The sequence below is a fragment of the Pieris rapae genome, chromosome 16 (assembly GCF_905147795.1).
Source record: "Pieris rapae chromosome 16, ilPieRapa1.1, whole genome shotgun sequence".
Classification (NCBI taxonomy): domain Eukaryota; kingdom Metazoa; phylum Arthropoda; class Insecta; order Lepidoptera; family Pieridae; genus Pieris; species Pieris rapae.
In genome coordinates this window covers 7,588,506-7,608,994 of record NC_059524.1, presented here as the reverse complement: position 1 = coordinate 7,608,994, position 20,489 = coordinate 7,588,506, and the positions used below count along the sequence as shown (strand labels likewise).

Sequence of the window (20,489 nt, the reverse complement as noted above, 5' to 3'; positions counted from 1 at the left end):
ATTCCCGCCTCTGCGACCCTCCCAAACAAACAGCGTTGTACTTTAAAAACAATTTTTTATCAACGCAATTTTACACCTTAATTCTTGTTGATACAGTTTAAAGTACAGTGAATATTGAATGTCGCTTAGGCTGTTAATTTTAAAATGTGACCGCTTTCAGTTCATTTCATGAAAGTGGAGACAAGCAGAGGAAAGCTGAATATATTCAGTTGACCGCGGATTGTCGCGTTAGGCGGATGTATCTTTAGTTGCGAATTTTCACGTAGTCGCGAAAAACTTTTGTCGTGTATACGTTGTTTAGTGCTTCCCCTAAAACAACTTAAAATAGTAGCACAGTTAAAAGTTTTATTTAGGTGAGTTTATAGTATGATATTCTCCATATATTTTGTAGATTTCAACTTTACATATTTAATGAATTTTGGATTTACTATATTTTAATTTTGTAATAATAGCGATTATATCTTCTACGCTGCAAAATTGTTTTTAAAACAATACTTACAGAATGTTTTACTAAATGTTACATTAAATAGAGAACCCATGACCCTGTTAGCTCGCACGCGAATCATCGATCTTGATGTTCAAAATTCGAAATTAAATCGTAATATAACGACACGACAGTTGTGTTAAATAATTTAAATTTAGATATTTATTCTCATAAATTTAGAGCATTTTAAATATAAAGGACACTTATTTATTATTATATTTAGTATTGTGCCTTTCTTAATCAATAAAAAATTTGTTTTACTATGAGGAATTATAACGAAATACAACAGAGTCATCATAAAAAATGATATTTATAAACATGCGTCTTTAAATACAAGTTTTATACACATCATATTTTTTCTGTAAACGAATATACAGAAAAAAATTGAAATAAAGGTGAGAAAGATATATAATTATGACAGTATCAATCCAAAATCGCAGATAGATTGCTGTATATAGGTGTAGGCGTAGAAGTTAGCGTCAAGCAGAAAAGCTTCTTGCAAATTCACATCCGGTCGGAGTAGGAATTCCACTAAAGTTCTTTGCACATTCGGTTCTGAAAAGGAAGTATTATTAAAAAAGGCTATTTACGAACATAATTCTTAAAAGGCCAGCAACGCACTCGCGAGCTCTCCAACATTGAGAGTGTCCATGGGCGGCGGTATCACTTAGTATCAGGTGTCCGTTTGCCCCCTTCCATAAAAAAATAAACACAAAATATTAAATAATTATAGGAATTGTTCTAAGCAGACTTACATGAATTAAACGCTTTGTAAATCGTTGTAGTAACAAAAATAGTACGACTAAACTGCAATAAATTAAAATAACCCATACTTGCAGCGTGTGAAATAACAAAACTGTTATTTTAAATGACATTTGTACCATCACTTATTTCTGTAGAAAAATCTACACTTCATAATATCGTCTTGTATTAGATAAAAAGATTTAAAAAAAAATGAAAACCTGTGCTTTCAAATATAGAAAGATCCACTCGAAGGCCTGGGTTGTTGTCTTCTGAATATAAGTACACTTCACTTCTGTCGAGCCTTAGATTGCTTAAATTAGGAATTATTACTGTTGCGGTTAGGGAAACTGTAAGAAAATATATTAGTACATTTTAATAAGAAACAAACCGGTAGATCCGCTACCTTCTTTGGGTGATGTCTCAGATGTCTGTATCTTATATTTGTTAATTAGGATGTCAAGATCAATCTCATGTGCTTGGCAGTTACCGTCAAAAAAGTTTTTGGTCCAAGCCATGCCGATTTCCTAGCGATGTTTCCCTTCATCATTCGAACGAATGTTACATTTAAATAAAGAGTTAAACTATTAGCCGGGAATCGAACCTACACACTCAAGCCGAAGACTCATAGAACATATTAAAGGTTGATAGCCGGCGTTAATTTAGATTTAGTTACTACATTTTTTTATAAGTTATCAGTTAACATTATGTGACTGTCAGCAGCTGAAAAGCACTCGAAACGTTTTTTTAAATTTCATTATATAAAATTATTAGTTACAGGAGTTTTTATTGGCGTTAATCAAAAGGTAGAATACGGTAGATAAACGATATAATTGATATTTTTACCAATTTTCTCTCTATTCGAATAATTGCCGCCGTTTCGAGTTACGCGCTTAGCAGCAAATTTTGCAAATCATTTTATAGAGCCGGGAATCGAACCTAATAGGACACACCCAAGCCGAAGACTCATAGAAAATATTGAACGTTGATAGGCGGCGTTAATTTCTAAATTAAAATATACCTACTAAATGTATTTAGTTACCACATTTTTTATATATATTATGAGGTATCAGTTAACATTATTGGGCTGTCACCAGCTGACCATGGTTGTTGAAAAGCACTCGAAAAGTTTTTTTTTTAAATTTCCAGATTATTTTGTTTAATGATTTTTTTCTCGCCTTAATCAAAAGGTAGAACACAGTAGACGAACGATAAAATTAACATTTTTACAAATTTTCTCTCTATAAAAACTATTCTCAAATTTCAAGGTGTAAATTTAAAAAAAAAGCCGAATATTTCCCGCCGATTCGAGTTACGCACTTAGCAGCATATTTTGCAAATCAATTTTAATTATATCGCGTATGTAATTTTGAATACATCAAATTAAAACTAATACTTACAATATTGAACATCGACAGGTGACCTCGTAACAACGGGCTCCTTACCACGTCGGTTAAATCTAAAATAATTGTTGTCAGTACTTGCTGTGAAGTTCGTAAAAGTAAACGCCAAAAGAAGACGGTTCGTCTTCTTGTTTACGCTGAAATTGAGGAAAGATTAATTTATTCAATTGTTCAACATTGGTTATACAGGCATTCCTGTTTTTTATTCTATATTTAAACCCAGCGTGGATAATCTGTATCTTCCAATCATGATCACGAATTTTGAATACAATTTTGATATATTTCTCTCAATATCTGTAGTAATGTAACATTAAAATCGCAGTAAAAGTCGTCATTGAAGTCTGAATTAAATTGCGTCATTAAATAATGCGTGGAAAGGTACCAAAGGATACTTACTAGAATTCAATGATCCTGGCTGTACCACCTGTGTAGTAGATATCAATAGGATTTACTGTAACGTTTACTCTGGGCAGGTAGAAGGTAGATTGGGTTCGGTAGACTGGGTCCGGAACTGCCTGGTACTTTGGTGTGCACAGACTGTGAGCGGCGAAATATCGACGTATACAGTTTTTGTCGAATATCCGGCAGGGTCGCTCAATATAGTCTGTGCCGTCTTGCGGAGCTTAAAAAATTAGAAACATTAAGTTTTACTTAATCTGTTATAATTTATGAATTTGATTTTAATTTTGCTCTTCGATTCGAAAAGTTGCTTATAGCGACAGAAGACTTTAAATTTAAACACTATATACAATCTTACAGTACATGATTTATGTTTTTGTGTTTGCATCAAGATATAATTTATATAATTGTGCTCTACTTAAAAATAATACTTCATTTCTAAGAGACTTATGACAAACATAAATATATTTGCTTGAAAGCCGAAATATATCGTCATAATCAATTATATATATATTTATAAGTCGGTATAAATGGACGGTGTATGTCGGGAGGCTAATCACCCAATCTTCATAATAATATAAATAAAACGGATGCAGAAATTAGTTTAACGAATTAAGTTGCCACTGGTGATATATATGTTAATATGTCTTACATAAACATATGGACTTTACCATTATTTCCTAATTCAGTTAGATTTTTTATGGTCTCAATCAAATCGGTATTGTTCGATCCATCCCTTTGTCCATGATAAAGAGATAATATGTCTATACCTGAAATGTAAATATAACGTTAAATGATCCCTCTTTTTATTGAAACTAAATAACTATTAAGAATACAATAACAGTATATCGCGATTCTAAATTTTAATGATGTGATTTAAGTCTTACCATTTTTTCTTGAGTAAGTTAGTTCTTCTATTGGGTTTTTAGGTTCAGGTCCATCAATACTATCATGCTGCCTATGGTAAAGAGTTAGAATATCTATTCCTATAAAGAAAATAATTGTTTCATTTATGTCCTGATCAGTATTCCTATAGCTACATAATCTACAATATCTAATACAGAAAGCCAAACACGGAATACACATTCAAACAATAAACAATTATTAACAACTCATATATTAGATTATAAGACAAATTACCAGGATATTGATAAATTTCATGTATCTAAACAATGCTTGTAAAATAAAATAACAAAATTGTAGTATTCTTATGCCATTATGTCGTATAAAGAATACTACAGAATTTTATGTTATTTTACAAGCATTGTTTAAGTATATTAAATATATCAATTTGCTGGTAATTTGTGTTATAATCTGAAAGTATACGATATATGATAAATAGTTTATATTAGATCGATTTGTTTATTTATATAAACGTTACGAGAATCTACTTAACGTGCAAGAATGGAGCAAAAAAAAATTGAAATCTCGGCAAAAAGCCAGGTTATGTATAAACTTTACCTGGCTTAGAAATCCAATCTTGGCCGAAAACACTTTTCAATAAAAATAAATGAATTATTATGTTCATCCTGCAGCTCGCGTACAATGATCGATAAAGATTAAACTCCTAATTGCACTTCGCGTGTATACTTATAATCAATTATTAATTTTATTTAACAGGATAGATATATAATTATTGATATCTAGAAATATTTATTATTTATATTATATATATTATTTTTAATTTACGAATGTTTTTTTTCTTATTCTGTCCTAGCATCTTACGAGATGTAAAATTTGTAGTATATAGTAGTATCTTTCATTACCAATATAGTTTACGTGTCGAAGGTTGCATGTAAGGACAATCCGACCCACAAACCTACCGAAGCATTAATAATAATAATAGCCTTTATTTCCAAAGCTTAATTATAAAAGATTATAAATTTCATTGATTTTGAACTAAGAAAAAAATGCACTAACATTTAGGTATAATCAGTTAGTTAGGTTTTGGTTTGTCCCCCGTTGGACATAGGCTTCCTCCATCCTGTTCCAACCGTGTATGTCGTGGGCCAGGCGCGGCCAGGTAACCCCGGCGACGGCGGTGATGTCATCCGCCCAGCGTCGGCACGGGAGTTAAGAGTACCAACCCTACTCATATAAGCTTTGCTAGCACTAAACCAAATGTAGCTTGTGTGTCAGCAACAGCGAATACTTAGTAAGTAATTTTGAATGTATAAATCCGTGAGGAAATAGATATTAAGTTGATTATTGTTTAGTTCTTAATTAAGTGCTGTCACTCTGTTCATTTAAATAAATTATTTTTAAATCAAAAGTCCGTTGCCGTTCCTTTACTCGGGCGCCAGTCAGTCACATTTTCTTGCTGTGTGCCCTACCTTACGCCATTTCAGGCGGCACACCATTTTAGCCGCGTCTATTATTTTTGTTTGTGTCGCTACCGAAGCATTACGTAGACATAACGTTTTACATATACTTAACGAACATACATAATTTAAAATGTAGATATAGTTTTAATGCATAATCATTGTAGGATATGACAGGATAATCATGTCAATTAGTTTTTTTGTTTCTTATTATTGTATTATCGTAATTGTGCAGATCCGTTTGTTTCATTTTAGATCTACATACTAATTATGTGTTAATTAATTGTAAAATATAAGAATGTATTTCCTTTCGTTAATTATATTGAATTAGGAGTCCGATAGCAAGGGAATTTAAAAGGAATATGTTGGGAAGTGTATTATATGTATTCTTTTTTGACGTTCATAAGTGTACATTGTCACCTACATGAATAAATGATTTTTGAATTTGAATATGAAGTACTTAATTACGCTTAGATGACTAGTACGAGTACGAGTACGAGGTTATTTAAACTGTACCAACTTTTTAAACGCATATTAGGTCCTTAAATATGACTTAGGCGTTTTGTTGTACTTTGACCTCAAATACCTTACGTGTAAAAATTGAATTTGGTTAGGAATTCCAAAATCAATATTTACACCATGTTTTTCAAAAGCAATGATTCATTTCATTTTCCCGTTTTTTTTCTTGCGTCTCTTTATTTATAAAATGAAATGTTGTTTACGACTATGAGTTCCATCTTGGTATCAGCGGTTTTGGTTCTAATTTTTTCGTCATGGAAAATTCGACCTGCAGATTACTATTTTTTCATCATTTGGATAACCTCTTAAAGGTAAAATTCAACATTGAAGGGACAGTATAGAAACTGCATTTAAAATTTTATTTTTTCCCGTCCCAATGGTTATTTTAGGGATAAATAATTAACCTATAAGATGGCAAAAGTGCATTGATAGGACCTTTATAAATTAAATATATGTATTCTATTTTAAAAATCTACTTTTTGTTCCTCCCATACAAAACGCCAATTTCATATATGAGATTATTATCACTTAAATGTTATGTAGTCGTTGTTGATAGACTACTTGCTTAAATACAGTATAATGACAAAATGTTTCAATTACGTATTTCTGTAATAAATAAATAAATTCAATTCAGTAATAAATAAATAGTTCTTAATCATTCCTACAATTTGTTTATTTTGTTATAGCTATTATTTTGATGGTATATTGATATCTCTAGTTGTGGATTTTTGGAGTCGATTAACAATAAAAAGTTTTGAAATCATAATTATTTATTACATTTCTCGGAGTTATGACGGTTTAAGTCCAAAATCGCATAGAGTGTATTGAATGAAGTTAATTATAAAGAAATTAGACTCCAAATACAACTCCTCGATTTGATTAGCGGGCCGATCTACGAAGAACTCAGCTACAGTTCGTTCCACGATTAAATCTGAAATGTTAGTTTATTCTTTAATACATAAGCCACGAGGTAGATTTTGTATAAATACCTTAGGTATATTGTAAAACTGGTTTTAGACAATTAATCTAGAATTATATTTAAAAAAACACGTTGTAATATAAAATATACAAATATCAATCTAGGTATATAATCAAGTTTTCTTAGTCAAGACGTATTAAATTCGCGACATTTAAACAATCTTTGCAAACATACTTATTAAAAAATTGTTCGCTGGTTTTGTGTTTTCTTTAAAACTTTACACCATTATAGGTTATTATATTAACTAAATACAAAGAGAAGAAGAGGTCTAAAGGTCCTCCACAGATGTAATTTAATTATTATTCTTCCTCTCAGAACCCTGAATATGTTATAATGTATTTGAGTAGTTTCATAGTTTTAAAGACCTTATAAGCCGATAGATAGTCAAGCATGGAAATAGACAAAGAATTCCTCAAGTAAGTTCTCATGTTCAAAGTAATTTAGGAAAACACCGTCTATAGATGCTGAAAGACAATTTTTTTTACCTGTGCTAGCAAAAGCCAACGGGTTCACCGTCGTTATGGGAGAAGGAGATTCAATGTACGAGAATATCTCGGCTTGGTCCAGTCTCAAGTCGTTCAAATTTGGTATTATAATTGTTGGTGTAATGGCTGAAAAGAAACAATTGCTATTTTGAAAGGCAATTCGGAAGTTCTAAAAGCAAAAATAGACATCGACCTCAGGCGTTGTCAGTCAGCACAAACTTCTTGTCCATGCATCTATTGTCTATGAAGTTTTAGTATGTAAACATTAAAGAAAACACTTTTTTTAACGAATTGACGTTATGTATTATTGTAAACTTATAATTATTTCAACATAATTTAAAATTGATCCGACGTTTCGTTTCTGCAGAAACCCTACATCTTTTAGTCGATACCAACTCCGGAAAAATAAATACAGATAAAACAGCTGTGTTACTTTTTTGTCATTCAACACCTTTTGTCTTCAGTCACCCTGACCACGCACGCTGTAAAGCACGCGAAACGTCAGCTAAATTTAAAATTATGTTTACAATAATACATAACTTAAATCCGTTAAAAAAGTGTTTTCTTTAAATGTGTAAAAGTTATGTTAATAAATTACAATACTAGTATATAAACATTTATGAATTTTAAACAGCATATTTTTTATATGGATTCCTTACCAAACTGGACCCTCGCTGGTGTGCTCCTCACGATCGGTTCCTGCGCTCGACGATGGAACCTAAAATAGGCTGGCCGCACAAACGATACTACATTACTCATCTGAACTGCCAACACCAGTTTATTAGTTTTTCTATTAATGCTGAGAATAAATTTGATAAGATTATATTTAACTATTTCATGACTAAAAAATTAAGAAGTAAAGATATAAGAGTGAAAACCTACTTAATAGACGTATATGGCGATGGGACCCCTAGGAAAACTTGGGAAGGACCTGCAGGAAAAAGAAAAAGAAGCCACCCAAGGAACAGATGGATCAACGAAAACGACGAATTCAAGTAGCTAGTAAAGACTGGAGCAGAAAAGAAAAAAAATAGAAAAGCATGTAAGAGGCTAGAGACTACAATATGGGGTTCCAATAACATACTTTTAAATATAAAAATAAAATAAAAATGTTATTTTAGGTTTATGGAAATAAATGGGCTTTATAATAATTATTATTATAATTTCATGACTAAAAAAAAACACGGGTTGTTTTTTACTGAATACCGGTGATCGTTTTTTATTTACATTAAAATATTAAGCGCAAAGGTTCGTTAGCATACCTAGCAACCTGGAATCATTACAACTCAATAATTTATATTGATTCCCGATTCCTGAAGTTTATTGTCTCATGCACAACGATGATTCAGTTGAATCATTATTATGTTTTACTTTCACTCTATTTATCCACAGAACATTGATTACTTCAGCAACTTAAGTCTTCATTTGGTCCAAGTGTATGTAGCTTACACAATACACATACAAATGCGATAGCATAATTTTTTGTTGTTTTATCAATAATTCGTGATAACGCAACACATTGATGTAGTATAATACTAGTAATAAAAGAATCATCTTCAAATACCTATCAAAAATATTTGTATATCATGAACTCTTCGCAAACTAGCTATTAGTGTATTCGTAATTATAATATTTCAGTTTTTTTATAGAACAAGGGGCAAACCGGCAGGAAGCTCACCTGATGTAAAGTGATACCGCCGCCCTTGGTGACTCTCAATGCCAGAGAGCTCGCGAATGCGTTGCCGGCCTTTTAAGAATTGGTACCCTCTTTTCTTGAAGAAAGTCATTTCTAAATGATTTTGACGCTCTGACAATTTTGTGGACAAACACGAAATTTAGCACAGATGTTTCTACGCCGATATAGATCAACATACATACACGTAAAAAGCACAGCCTCCATACAGCCTGCATTTCTGAAGTTAACAAAAAACTTTTTGGATTACTTACTAAAACTCAACGATCTGTCCATTAAGTCCATAATAGTCAACATTCACCAAAGTCACTGTCAAATTGATTCGTGGTAGGTAACCAGTAGATGCTGATCTATGTAACGGTTCCGGCACAGTACCATCTACTTTCTTACAATGCCCATGCGCAGCGAAATACGATCTGATACACTCTGGATCGAAGACACGGCATGGCCTTTCAATGTAATCGTCTTCATCTGAAATTAATTAAAATAACCTTCAATGTGCTGTTAAGACTTATAAAATTCCATTTTAAAATAAATCCTCTATAAAAGCTTTCATTTCAGAATTTAATACCAATTATTATACATTTTAGTTAGGAATCGTATATAGTTAAACAAAATTAATATACATAATTTGAACAAAATAATAACTAATTGAGAAGTTTGAGTAGGTATTAATGGGCATATATTATTCTATAAGAAATGAACACCCTATGCCTTAAAAAACTGACGTTTGACGTTTGAGTCGATAATTAATATGGGTAACAAAAATGAGAGTAGAATGACATTCTACAAGTTGTATCTGTCCCGACAATAAATAGAATTTATTTTCAACAGTTGCCTTGGACGAGTAAAACTCACCTGAGTCATTCTGGTTTTTAACAATCTCATTTAGTTTTTCGATCACATTCTGAATATCTGTAATATTTTTTAGGTCAGATATAGTCAGAGAAGAGTCTGTGTTCGTTTCTGAAATAAAACTGTTATTTATTAATTTATTTAGTATTCAACACATATAAATCCAAAACTTCGACATCCTTATGACTTAAGATTTTTAAACATAATTTTAATTATTTATAGATTTTTAATTATTTATTCGACGGTTATAAATTATCTTCTAGCGTTCCTTGATTAAGCTTGACAAGTGTGAATTTGTATTTTTTTTTATATTATTTTTTTATTATTTTATTTTATATTTATTATTATATTTTACGTCATTAATACACACATGTACTTACTTTGAGTGTTGTCAACATTTCCAGTATTATCCAATACATCACGATATGGGAAATTGAAATTTAATGCTGTAAAATTAAAGTTCAATAGAAATGCTATTTTAATGTTTTACGTAACAGTAGCTACCTCTAACTTCATAAAAAGAATTGATCGCAATTAAGGTTTATTAAGGAGATGAATTTATTTGTTTGTTAATTAAAATAGTGTCTTAAATTATGTCTCCCCACACAGACATCATTGAACATTACGTAAACCTTACTTTAGATTTCATAAGTAATTTAAATCTAACCTAAATAACTAATAAAGAAAGAGTGTTAAAATTCTGTATAACGGGGACGACACTATGTGTGTGAAATGAATAGAACACAAAAGTGTTTTCACACTTTTCCACTTACCATAACTTCGTATTTAATACTAAAAGTACTTGTTTAAATTAATATAGTATTTATATGATGGAGTTGATTTATTATAGTTATAAAGTCAATATCACGCTTTTAGCAATGTAGTAAATATTTCAGAAACGGGGAGAAGTTGTTTCAGCTTTCATCGAGTGAACGGCCATGTTTATTGAAAAAAAAATTATAGAATAGGGGGCAAACGGGCAGGAAGCTAACCTGATGTTACGTGATACCGCCGCCCATGGACACTCTTGATGCTAGATGGCTCGAGTGCGTTACCGGCCTTTATATATATGACATATGACGAAAATGTAATTAATAAAATAAAAAAATAACGTTTATTTTGGTATATAGACAGTGAATGACCCAGCATTCTATTTTTTTTTAATTTCATGCTTCGAATCGCGTGCGATTACTTATATTAATTGGTGTAATCGCTCATTCATACGCTGAAACATCGCTGGGAATCGGGTCTTAAACGCAGAAATTAAAGACAATTGAGGCAAAAAAATAATCGTGAGACATAAAGGACTTTAATGTTTTTTATTATTATAATTTAAAAAATAATTCGACAATTTCTTACTTACCAGACTCTAATGATTTGTAATCTTGTGCAAAACTACCAATTACTAACCCAAGACAGAGTGAAACCCACATTTTGCTTGAAATAACATTAATCAAATAAACAAGAAAAACTTACTATATCTTTATAATGAGCATCGCATGTTAGGATAATGAATCGGTATGCAAACTAATTAATCAATAAACGCTTAATTTAATTTGATAAACTTTTTATAAGGTCGAAGAATAAGTAAGTCTCTGATACCTTACAGATACAGCGGGTGGTTTTATAAGTCAGTGAGTGTTTGAATAAACAATATAATTTTCGGCAAATAGGAATTTATTTATATACTAGCTGACCCGGCAAACGTTGTTTTGCCATGTTTTTTGCCAAAAAATAAAAGTTTATAATTAACAAATAAAACATAAGGGATGATCGTAGAGGGAGATGAAAATTTAGGGTTGCATGTATTTTTGTATGGCGTATCGTGAAAAAATAAAAACGAAAATTTTTGTCTAAAGAATAAATAAAAAATTTTAGGGGTGGACCACCCTTAACATTTAGGGGATGAAAAATAGATTTTGTCCGATTCTCAGACCTACCCAATATGTACACAAAATTTCATGAGAATCGGTTGAGCCGTTTCGGAGGAGTTCGATTACGTACCCCGTGACACAAGAATTTTATATATTAGATTTTATACTTTATTATTATTTTTAACACAGTCTTTTAGCTCTACTGTATTCGACAAGTATAAATAAAATATTGGGCACCTATAATCGCTTAGGGGTACGAAAGATAGTAGCCGATTCTCAGACTTTCTGAATAAGCATAAAAAATTTCATAAGAATCAGTCGAGCCGTTTCGAGTATTGGAACTAACGTTGTGTCACGAGAATTTTATATATATAGAGATTATTAAGCTTACACAGCTCACACCACGCCCCTTTACAGTTATGAAATCCGTGTTATATAGTCAACAAGAATTTAAAATTAAAATTAGTTCGGCGATTATATGAAAAACAGTTATTTCTAAATACCTAAATTTACAAGTATTTTTTTTAGGATTGATTATTGATAATTGCAGTTAATTATTACGAATTGATGTGTAAATGCGTGTACTTAATTATTTTTATGAACAATTTCTTAAGTGTACCTTGACTTTATAAAGAGTTTATAATTGTTTGCACGCTAAATCATTTGTCTTATTTTGATGATTATTTTAAATATCTGTAGAGATGGAAATCGTAGTCTCTCTCTCTCTTCAGTCGTCGGTAGCTCGCGGTCATCAAGCAGACATGTTTCGGACAATCTGATTCCACCGGTTTCTGTCTAGCGCCTCTCTGTGTATTATTTTGATTACGATGAGTCTTTCACTTGGTCGATGCAGCTGGTTGGCCTCGTAATCTTTTGCCTTTTGTGATGCCAAACACGGTCAGTTTTTCCAAGTTCTCATCGCTTCTGCGTATTAGAAGTTGTACCAAATAAATAATCAAGCGAATCCAGAGCTTTGTATCTCTAACATATACCTTGCTATTTATATGTTGCTTAAAATTTTCCCCGAAACTAAAAATAATTTGATGTATGTAACCCATAAAACATAAAAACATTTTTTTATATATATATTCTTCTTAAAGAGTACTCTCTTGGCAGAGCGGTCGTGATTGCTGATGTGATGCTCTTAACGACGATATATACGAGTATACTACTTAGTATGTTAAACATATTTCGCGCAATTAGATATAAGATTTTCTGTGAAACAAATTTGAAATAAATAATAATTATTATTATTATCCAAGTCTATATTTTTTAATTCTTCTTTTCATCGTAAAAATCCGTACAGTCCGTTTGGTTCAATAATAAAATAAAACATATTAATAATAATACAATTTAAATAAACTTAAAATTAGGCCCGTCTATATATCAAATGAAATCAAATCAAAAATATATTTATTCATATAGGTAAACATGTACACTTATGAACGTCAAGAAAAACAAATTAAATTAACTGTTAATTAACATTTACAACCAGTTCGCAAGTCAAAGGTGTAGAGCGGGTAAGAAGAACTGGCAAGAAACTTTCCGCCACTCTTTTCAATCGCCAAATTTTTAATACGAATTGTTTGAACTGGAGCAAATCTATCCCATATATTATACGTATTATAATCTTGGCCCCGGAATTGTCTTTTGAACATAGGTCTCAAAAAACCTTCTTCTCACAAATATGTATCTTGCTTGTTTGTCAAGCCTTGGTTCTTACCTTGTAAAGTTTGCGTCATATAGATACAGTGTGATCCATAATTCAAATAGGCAGTAAGATATCAATTTTTTAATATTAATTTTTGATTGTAATTTTATATTAGAAAGCCAAATAATTGTGATTCGTTTGCACACTTTAGAGTTTTTGTGTGATTCGTATATTTGTGCGAAACTAAATGCTTATTAATATTACTTTACAAACCAATAAACAAGAGTTGAAGACAGATTAATCTATAGAACTTTATTTATTTAATTATAAGTAATGTTACAGCTTTGTCAAACAAACATTCTTTCGCATTAATTCAGCCCATAATAAAGATACAATATTAGAGAGCTAACATAATATTATTAAGTAAGGTAATAAATAAAAGAGTAGTAGAGAAAAGTAGAGCAATGTTGGCCTAGTGGCTACAGCATGCGACTCTCATACCTGAGGTCGTAGGTTCGATCCCCGGCTGTGCAACAATGGAATTTCTTTCTATGTGCGTATTTAACATTTGCTCGAACGGTGAAGGAAAATATCGTGAGAAAACCGACATGTCTCAGACCCAAAAAGTCGATGACGTGTGTCAGGCACTGGAGGCTGATCACCTACTTGCCTATTAGATTTAAAAAATGATCATGAAACAGATTCAGAAATCTGAGGCCAAGACCTTAAGAAGTTGTAGCGCCACTGATTTATTTATTTTTTTAATAAATGAAAGAACTGATTAATTTCATATTAATTTATTGTGAAGAAAATACTCAAATAACTTTGATACCAAAATCACACAAGGAGTATTGTATAAAGTTTGCCATGAGGAAGGGCCCTTCGCCAATGACAATCTCACGAATGTTGACAGGAAGATTCGATATTAAAGCCAAGAACACTCTCTGAACGACTGGATCTGTTGAAATTATTTTAAAAAAAATATTAAATTATATACACATCAAAACTGTTCAATCTCTTTTTAAAAATACGCATCAATATGGGTTAGACCAGAGTTTCCCAAACTTTTTTGTGTCGTCTTGGCATGTTTTTCCATGTTGAGTAGATCAGGTAAGTAACTTATATTGATTTCCTGTAAATTTCTAACTGTAGCGAAGTTTAGTGTTAAAAACTTAAAGTAAAAACACACAACAATTCGATTTAAATTAAAACTAAAATTTTGTATCTGTTATGTAAAATATACGTAATTTTATAAACATATATAATTTTTTTTTTACTTCATAGATACTTTTATAAATAATGTATATGTTTTGATATCATAAGATAGTATGATGTAAGTAAATAGGTACTATCAGTGTATGTTTTGAGATCCATTATCGTGGACCCCCATTTTCATTTCATGGACCGCCAAATTCTTTCTGCTGACGTAGACCCCTTGCAGGTTGTCATAAACCCCTAGGGGTCGATATAGACCACTTTGGGAATCACTGGGTTAGACTATTCTATAATTGTATTTTACGTAATTTAATTTGATAAAATATACCTAAAAACCTTATTCATAACAGAAATATGGTTAACATTGACTTAGATTTTAGAGCCTAACTATGTCCAAATATGGATTGCTATAACTAAATATTATTTTTCAATCAACGGATTAAGGAAATTTCCTAAGATTCAGAATCTAAACAAAGCGAACAATGACCTTGATCTTTAGACCTAGGATTGATATAAGTTTAAAAAAATAAAATAAAAATTTAGAAAAAGGTTTAAATGTTTGCTTGTAGAAATTACCTCATCTACCCTAGATATATAGATACTTTACCTCTATGGGCGAAAGTATTTGGTCCGACTGTGAAAGTAGACGTTGGATCATTTGAATAGGTGAAGTGCTCGCTTCTGTCATATCGTAGGTTGTCAATCCGAGGTATTGTTGCTGTCACAACAAGTGAACCTGTGGAAAATAATGTTTTAAATTCAATAACACATTTTCCAAGCATCTTAAGCAATCAATTGTTTCGGTGATTCGTGAACATATACCATTTACGTAAACCACTGAGGCGGTAACATAATAATTTAAAGAATAATTGCAATGAATTTATTAATTATACGTATTAATTTTTAATTAATTATTTAAATCTGTTCGACGTCCTGATGGATAGAAATCTGTATCCAGTATGTGTTTCCACCTAAAAAACCTATTTTCTATTTAAATATGTATAAATAAAAAAAAATAGCGTGTATATAATAAGTAGCGTTCTTTTGCTGTTTTTTAACTTTCAAATCAGTGGTATTACCCTCTTGACGAATTTATATAGTTTTTTTAGACATTTTCCTTCAGCGTACAAGCGACTGTCTAACACATAGAGATATTGTATTGTCATAGCCGGGATCCAAACAAACAGCGCTCAACAAGCTCAACATATAGATTGTAACTTACTTAATCTTATAAAATAATAATCATTGGTTATCACTGGTTCCTTTGCACGACGGTAGAAAATATAGAAGCTGTTATTTGTTTGAAAGGCGACGTTACGAAACTCCACCGCCAAAACTACTTGATCAGTTTTTCTGTTAACACTGAAATTATAAAGAATAGGGTGCATTTGTTGAATGACTGCTCCATATTAAAATAGCTCCAATTTTTTTGTTTTGCTCTTTACGACTTGTATGTCCCCCAAGTAATATTAAGAGGCATGGCTTTGGACTTATAAAAACAGATAATATGACATTTATGAAATAAATCATGTCTCATTCTTAGTCCCAGTAAATTAGGGCTAGGTTTTTTTTCATCTATATAAATAAACAAAGAGAATCGAACCCGATACCGTAACCTAGCGGACAACTTAATAAGACTGTCTTAAGGAGTATTGTACATAATATAATAGACGTAAAGTTTTCAAGTTCCAGTCAGAGAGGGAGTAATGTAGGGAATGTTATTTTCGGTCCATCACAAAGTGAAGTTGGTCTAATTCAAAAAAATATCTTTTTAAATGTACCTACTGAGTACACAGGCAACGGTGATTACTGACACACAACCGTATAGTAATTTAGTTTAAAATAAAAATCTTGGAAAAATATGTTGCTATGCGCAAAACTCGAAGACGGCTAGACCAACTCGAGTTTTTTTAAATGCAATCCTTGAGCTCTGAGGGAGGTTTTTATAAAGAGAATTAAAAAAACTGTTTATTTGTAATTAGTAATTGGAAAAGCAAGTAGTCTTTATGTTAGCGAAATGTTTAATTTCTAGGTACATATCTACTAAAAGTTAGGTAAGGGAAAAACATATTGAGGCGAAACGACACTAACGCAAGCGTCTCTCGTTATTAAATCCTTAAATTATCATAATCATACTAAATAATATTAGTATTAGTCAAACTGGCTTACTAGAACTCTTCAATTCTTCCGTTTAAACCATTGTATGGAACGTCGATTGCACTAATTGTAAAATTAATTCTCGGAAGCTGTTGGGTGGCCTGTACTCTATGCAGGGGATCCGGTACGGGGCCATAAGTCTTCTTACAGCCTGAGTGCTCATGCAACCAATTCCTGACGCAGTGATTGTCCAGAGATTTGCATGGCCGTTCTATCTCGTCCTCTAAAAAATATATACATATATATATTTAGAATTGAAATTCTTGGACAATACAGGTCCAATAGTGGTGAAAATAGGCTCAAACCTTTATAAAACATTAACATTTCACTTATGCTACTTATACTGCTTATAACACTTATACTGCTTATCACCTTTATATGGTCATATTCCTTTTAGACAACGATTTTGGGAATCTATATATACCACAAACATAATGTTTGTGGTATATATACAGTAGTATCCAGTTTATGGTACATTTTCGTAACCATTGGTTTAAATTAATAACATTTATGATTAATTCGTTCTTTGAGATGAACTTAAAAGTGAATTGTTCCAGTCAACACTCATATTAAGCTAACTGTGAGAAAGTGAAATAAATTTTCCAGTTATTAAAGTTGTTCTATATTTTACTATATTCAAAGTATGGTCCTAATAATGTTAACTATTGACCTATATATTAAGGGAAAAAGATGATTCCGAAATGAAAAAAATTGTAAGGAACTGCAATCGTTATGCCTGTCATGCCATCTTGAATAAAAAACAAAGAATTCAGAAAAAACAAACTTCTAACCGGTGTGCTACAGGTGGGAACTACAAAAACCTCGACTTACTCAAGCTATCGCAGAATATATATGGATCATCAGCACACCTAACATACACACCCACATATACATATCCTCGCATTCTCACTATCACATAGCGTAGCTGCCGTATTACGTGTTAAATAATATTTATTGTTTTTTTTTCTTTTGTAAATATTTCAACATTTTTGTATGTATTTTGTATATATTATGTATTTCATATTTGGCTATATGTTTAGTTTATTGATTGTTTATTACATATGTTAGCTGTAGGAGTACAAAATAAATATGTAAACGCGCGATATCAAGGTTTAAATAAATATTCCTGGATTACATACAGTGCATAGTTTATGAAGCATGCGAGAGAACAAAATTCGGTGTTTTGTCTCTTTAAAGCTGGTATTCCAAGTAGGATAGAATAATTACCTCCATTATCGATTTGATTGATGAAGTTGTCGAGGATCTCCCCAGCCTCTCCTACTACTGGTAAATCTAAAATAATACGATTATTTTTATATCATTTTACATAATAATAATAATAATAATAATAGCCTTTATTCAGATACATAATACATAATCATTTTACATAAACATGAACAAATATTCTATTCTAGGACTAGGTCCTGTCATAAATGTAATTAAAAAAGCCCGTTAACAGTATTCTCCTACATGACCGGATATTGACTGGTTTTATTGCGTCAAACTGAATTTGCACATATACATAAGAGATTACTCGACGACTCAATACAAGTAGATATAAAAATTTACTATGACTTACTAACCAAGACATCATTAAAATATTTAATGACGGTAGTTCCTTAATTGGTTATGGCTTTGGTCCTTAATATATCTAATTAAATTAGTTGTCTAAATCTATACACAATCCTAAAGGACTGAGGTTATCCAAAAAGTATCAAAAATAATATTAATACATATATATAGTTACTACTGTAAACGTACCGCGAACATATAAAATAGGTACCGACTATTGGAACTTGTGTTCTTGTTATTACTTACTACACTTGTGATATTATTATAATTTTGTAAATAATATTTCGTAATCCGAATTGACAGCGTAACGATATATATATATATGTATTGAACATAATATTATATTAACTATACAGATTTTTGTTACATTAAAATAAGCAAAATTTCTTACTTCTCAAATCATTTTGTGTATCCTGTGATTTAGCACAAACAAACAAAAAACAGAACACGAGCGACTTCATTTTCCAGCGCATTAAAGATAATTAATAATAGTATATTTTACGTTAACTTTATTTATCTATTTGCGTGATTGTAATTAAAACAATTTGCCAATTATTTTTAATTATTAATTTTTTAACGATTTTTTGCTAATAATGCCTAATTCGTTGATAATATAGAAAACATCGCTTTGTTTTAATTTCAAGGTTAAATACAGTCTTAAACGTTTACAGATTTTTAACTATTTATTTAATTATCTTAATATATATAAATCACGTGTCACGTTGTTTGTCCGGGATTTACTCCTAAACTACCGAACCGATACCAATCAAATTACAGGTGATACACAGATGGCACTGTGTTAAAAGTACCACAAGCTATCTACCTTTCATATAGTTATATATTATAATAAAAACCATAGCCACAGTAACGCTTGGCTGAGTCCGTTAGTAAATATATATATTTAGGTTAGTTAGCTATATCTCTTCACTTTAGTATATCTAGTTTTACAGTAAATTAGATCTTGTACTTAAATATAAAATTCTCTTAAAGAAAACTTGGGAAAAGTTGGCGAACCCTTTTTTCATAAGGTCACAAACTCGAGTTTTCCAACTCTGTTTTAAATTAGCATATTTTAAGTCACCTGGCAAAATAAACTTTGTCGGTGTTAATTTCATAATTTCCCCGCTGTTCCGCATTTTGATTAGACGACTTTCAATGATACCTTAATTATTATGGCATTAGAATTATAACTTTTAAATGTTTATCGGTTTTCCTCTTTTAATTTTTTTTTTATAGAACAGGGGACAAACGGGCAGGAGGCTCACCTGATGTTAAGTGATACCTTCTAACTTCATTTCATTGATAAAAAACACTTCTGACACCGTTATCTTATTTTATACGTGATGCACTCTTACTAAGTCTCTGACTCTCCTTTAGGAAAGAACGTACCAATCCTTAATAGACCGAAAGACGCACTTGCCCTCTAGCAATATGTCTATGGACGGTGGAATTGCTTAACATCACGTGAGCATTCCACCTGTTCCCCTATTACATAAAAATCTCTTCATCATTGAGCATGCTCAATTTCAATAACGTATGAAATATAAAAATCGCAGAATATAACAGCGGTTAGCAAAACAGACTTTGCTTATGGAAAGAATAGCGACTTCGTATTAATTTTTGTTACAGGCTTTTGTTGTCTTTCTAAATGATAAATAAATTCAGTTACACACTTTATACACTTAGACATTAATATACCCACAACGAGTAACGCTTTAGGATTTGTTGTTGTTATATTAAATTGAAGTAATTTACTATAAGCTTTATATTAAATTCAATCACACCCTTACCCATACTCACACACTCACAAGCACAGATGCTTTACTGCTACTGAAATTTTATGTGTGTTCAAAGAGAGTGGAGTCGATAATGATTTACATTATTTGTTATTTCTTTTGTATGTAAGACGCGGGTAGCAGATAGGCGAAACGTCTGTCAGATCCGCTAGTAAAATATAAGATCTAAAAAGGATTGCCTGATGCATTAGATATCTTTTCAAAATCAACCTTTAATCAATTTATTTCTTAACTTCTTATACATGCATTCTGTGTTTTTTCCCAAAACTATACAAGTTTTATATCAGTAACTGTCACTATTATAAAACCGTTGTAATATCCGATAAATCTAAAATTATATTACCT

At 31.2% G+C, this 20,489-nt stretch overlaps 3 protein-coding genes across 3 annotated transcripts in view; 1 reads left to right on the top strand and 2 right to left on the bottom strand.

Moving 5' to 3' along the window:
* Positions 1 to 230: 230 nt before the first annotated feature.
* The window catches only part of LOC110994404 (carbonic anhydrase-related protein 10), a 51,170-nt gene continuing 30,911 nt past the window's right edge, over positions 231 to 20,489 (top strand). The window contains exon 1 of the mRNA XM_045631740.1: positions 231 to 353. The gene's annotated coding sequence lies outside the window, so the exon portion shown is untranslated. The remainder of the gene's footprint in view (positions 354 to 20,489) is intronic.
* On the bottom strand, positions 6,889 to 13,495 carry LOC110994415 (fibrohexamerin-like). The gene is made up of 6 exons (XM_045631780.1): positions 13,477 to 13,495; positions 9,883 to 9,990; positions 9,279 to 9,495; positions 7,988 to 8,130; positions 7,332 to 7,457; positions 6,889 to 6,893 (listed from the first exon to the last, which is right to left on the bottom strand). Exons 1-6 carry the CDS (start codon positions 13,493 to 13,495, stop codon positions 6,889 to 6,891), a joined length of 618 nt encoding a protein of 205 aa, XP_045487736.1.
* On the bottom strand, positions 14,220 to 20,142 carry LOC110994414 (fibrohexamerin-like). The gene is made up of 6 exons (XM_045631779.1): positions 20,139 to 20,142; positions 18,004 to 18,069; positions 16,789 to 16,999; positions 15,842 to 15,981; positions 15,227 to 15,355; positions 14,220 to 14,362 (listed from the first exon to the last, which is right to left on the bottom strand). The coding sequence occupies exons 1-6, from the start codon at positions 20,140 to 20,142 to the stop codon at positions 14,220 to 14,222; spliced, it is 693 nt and encodes a 230-aa protein (XP_045487735.1).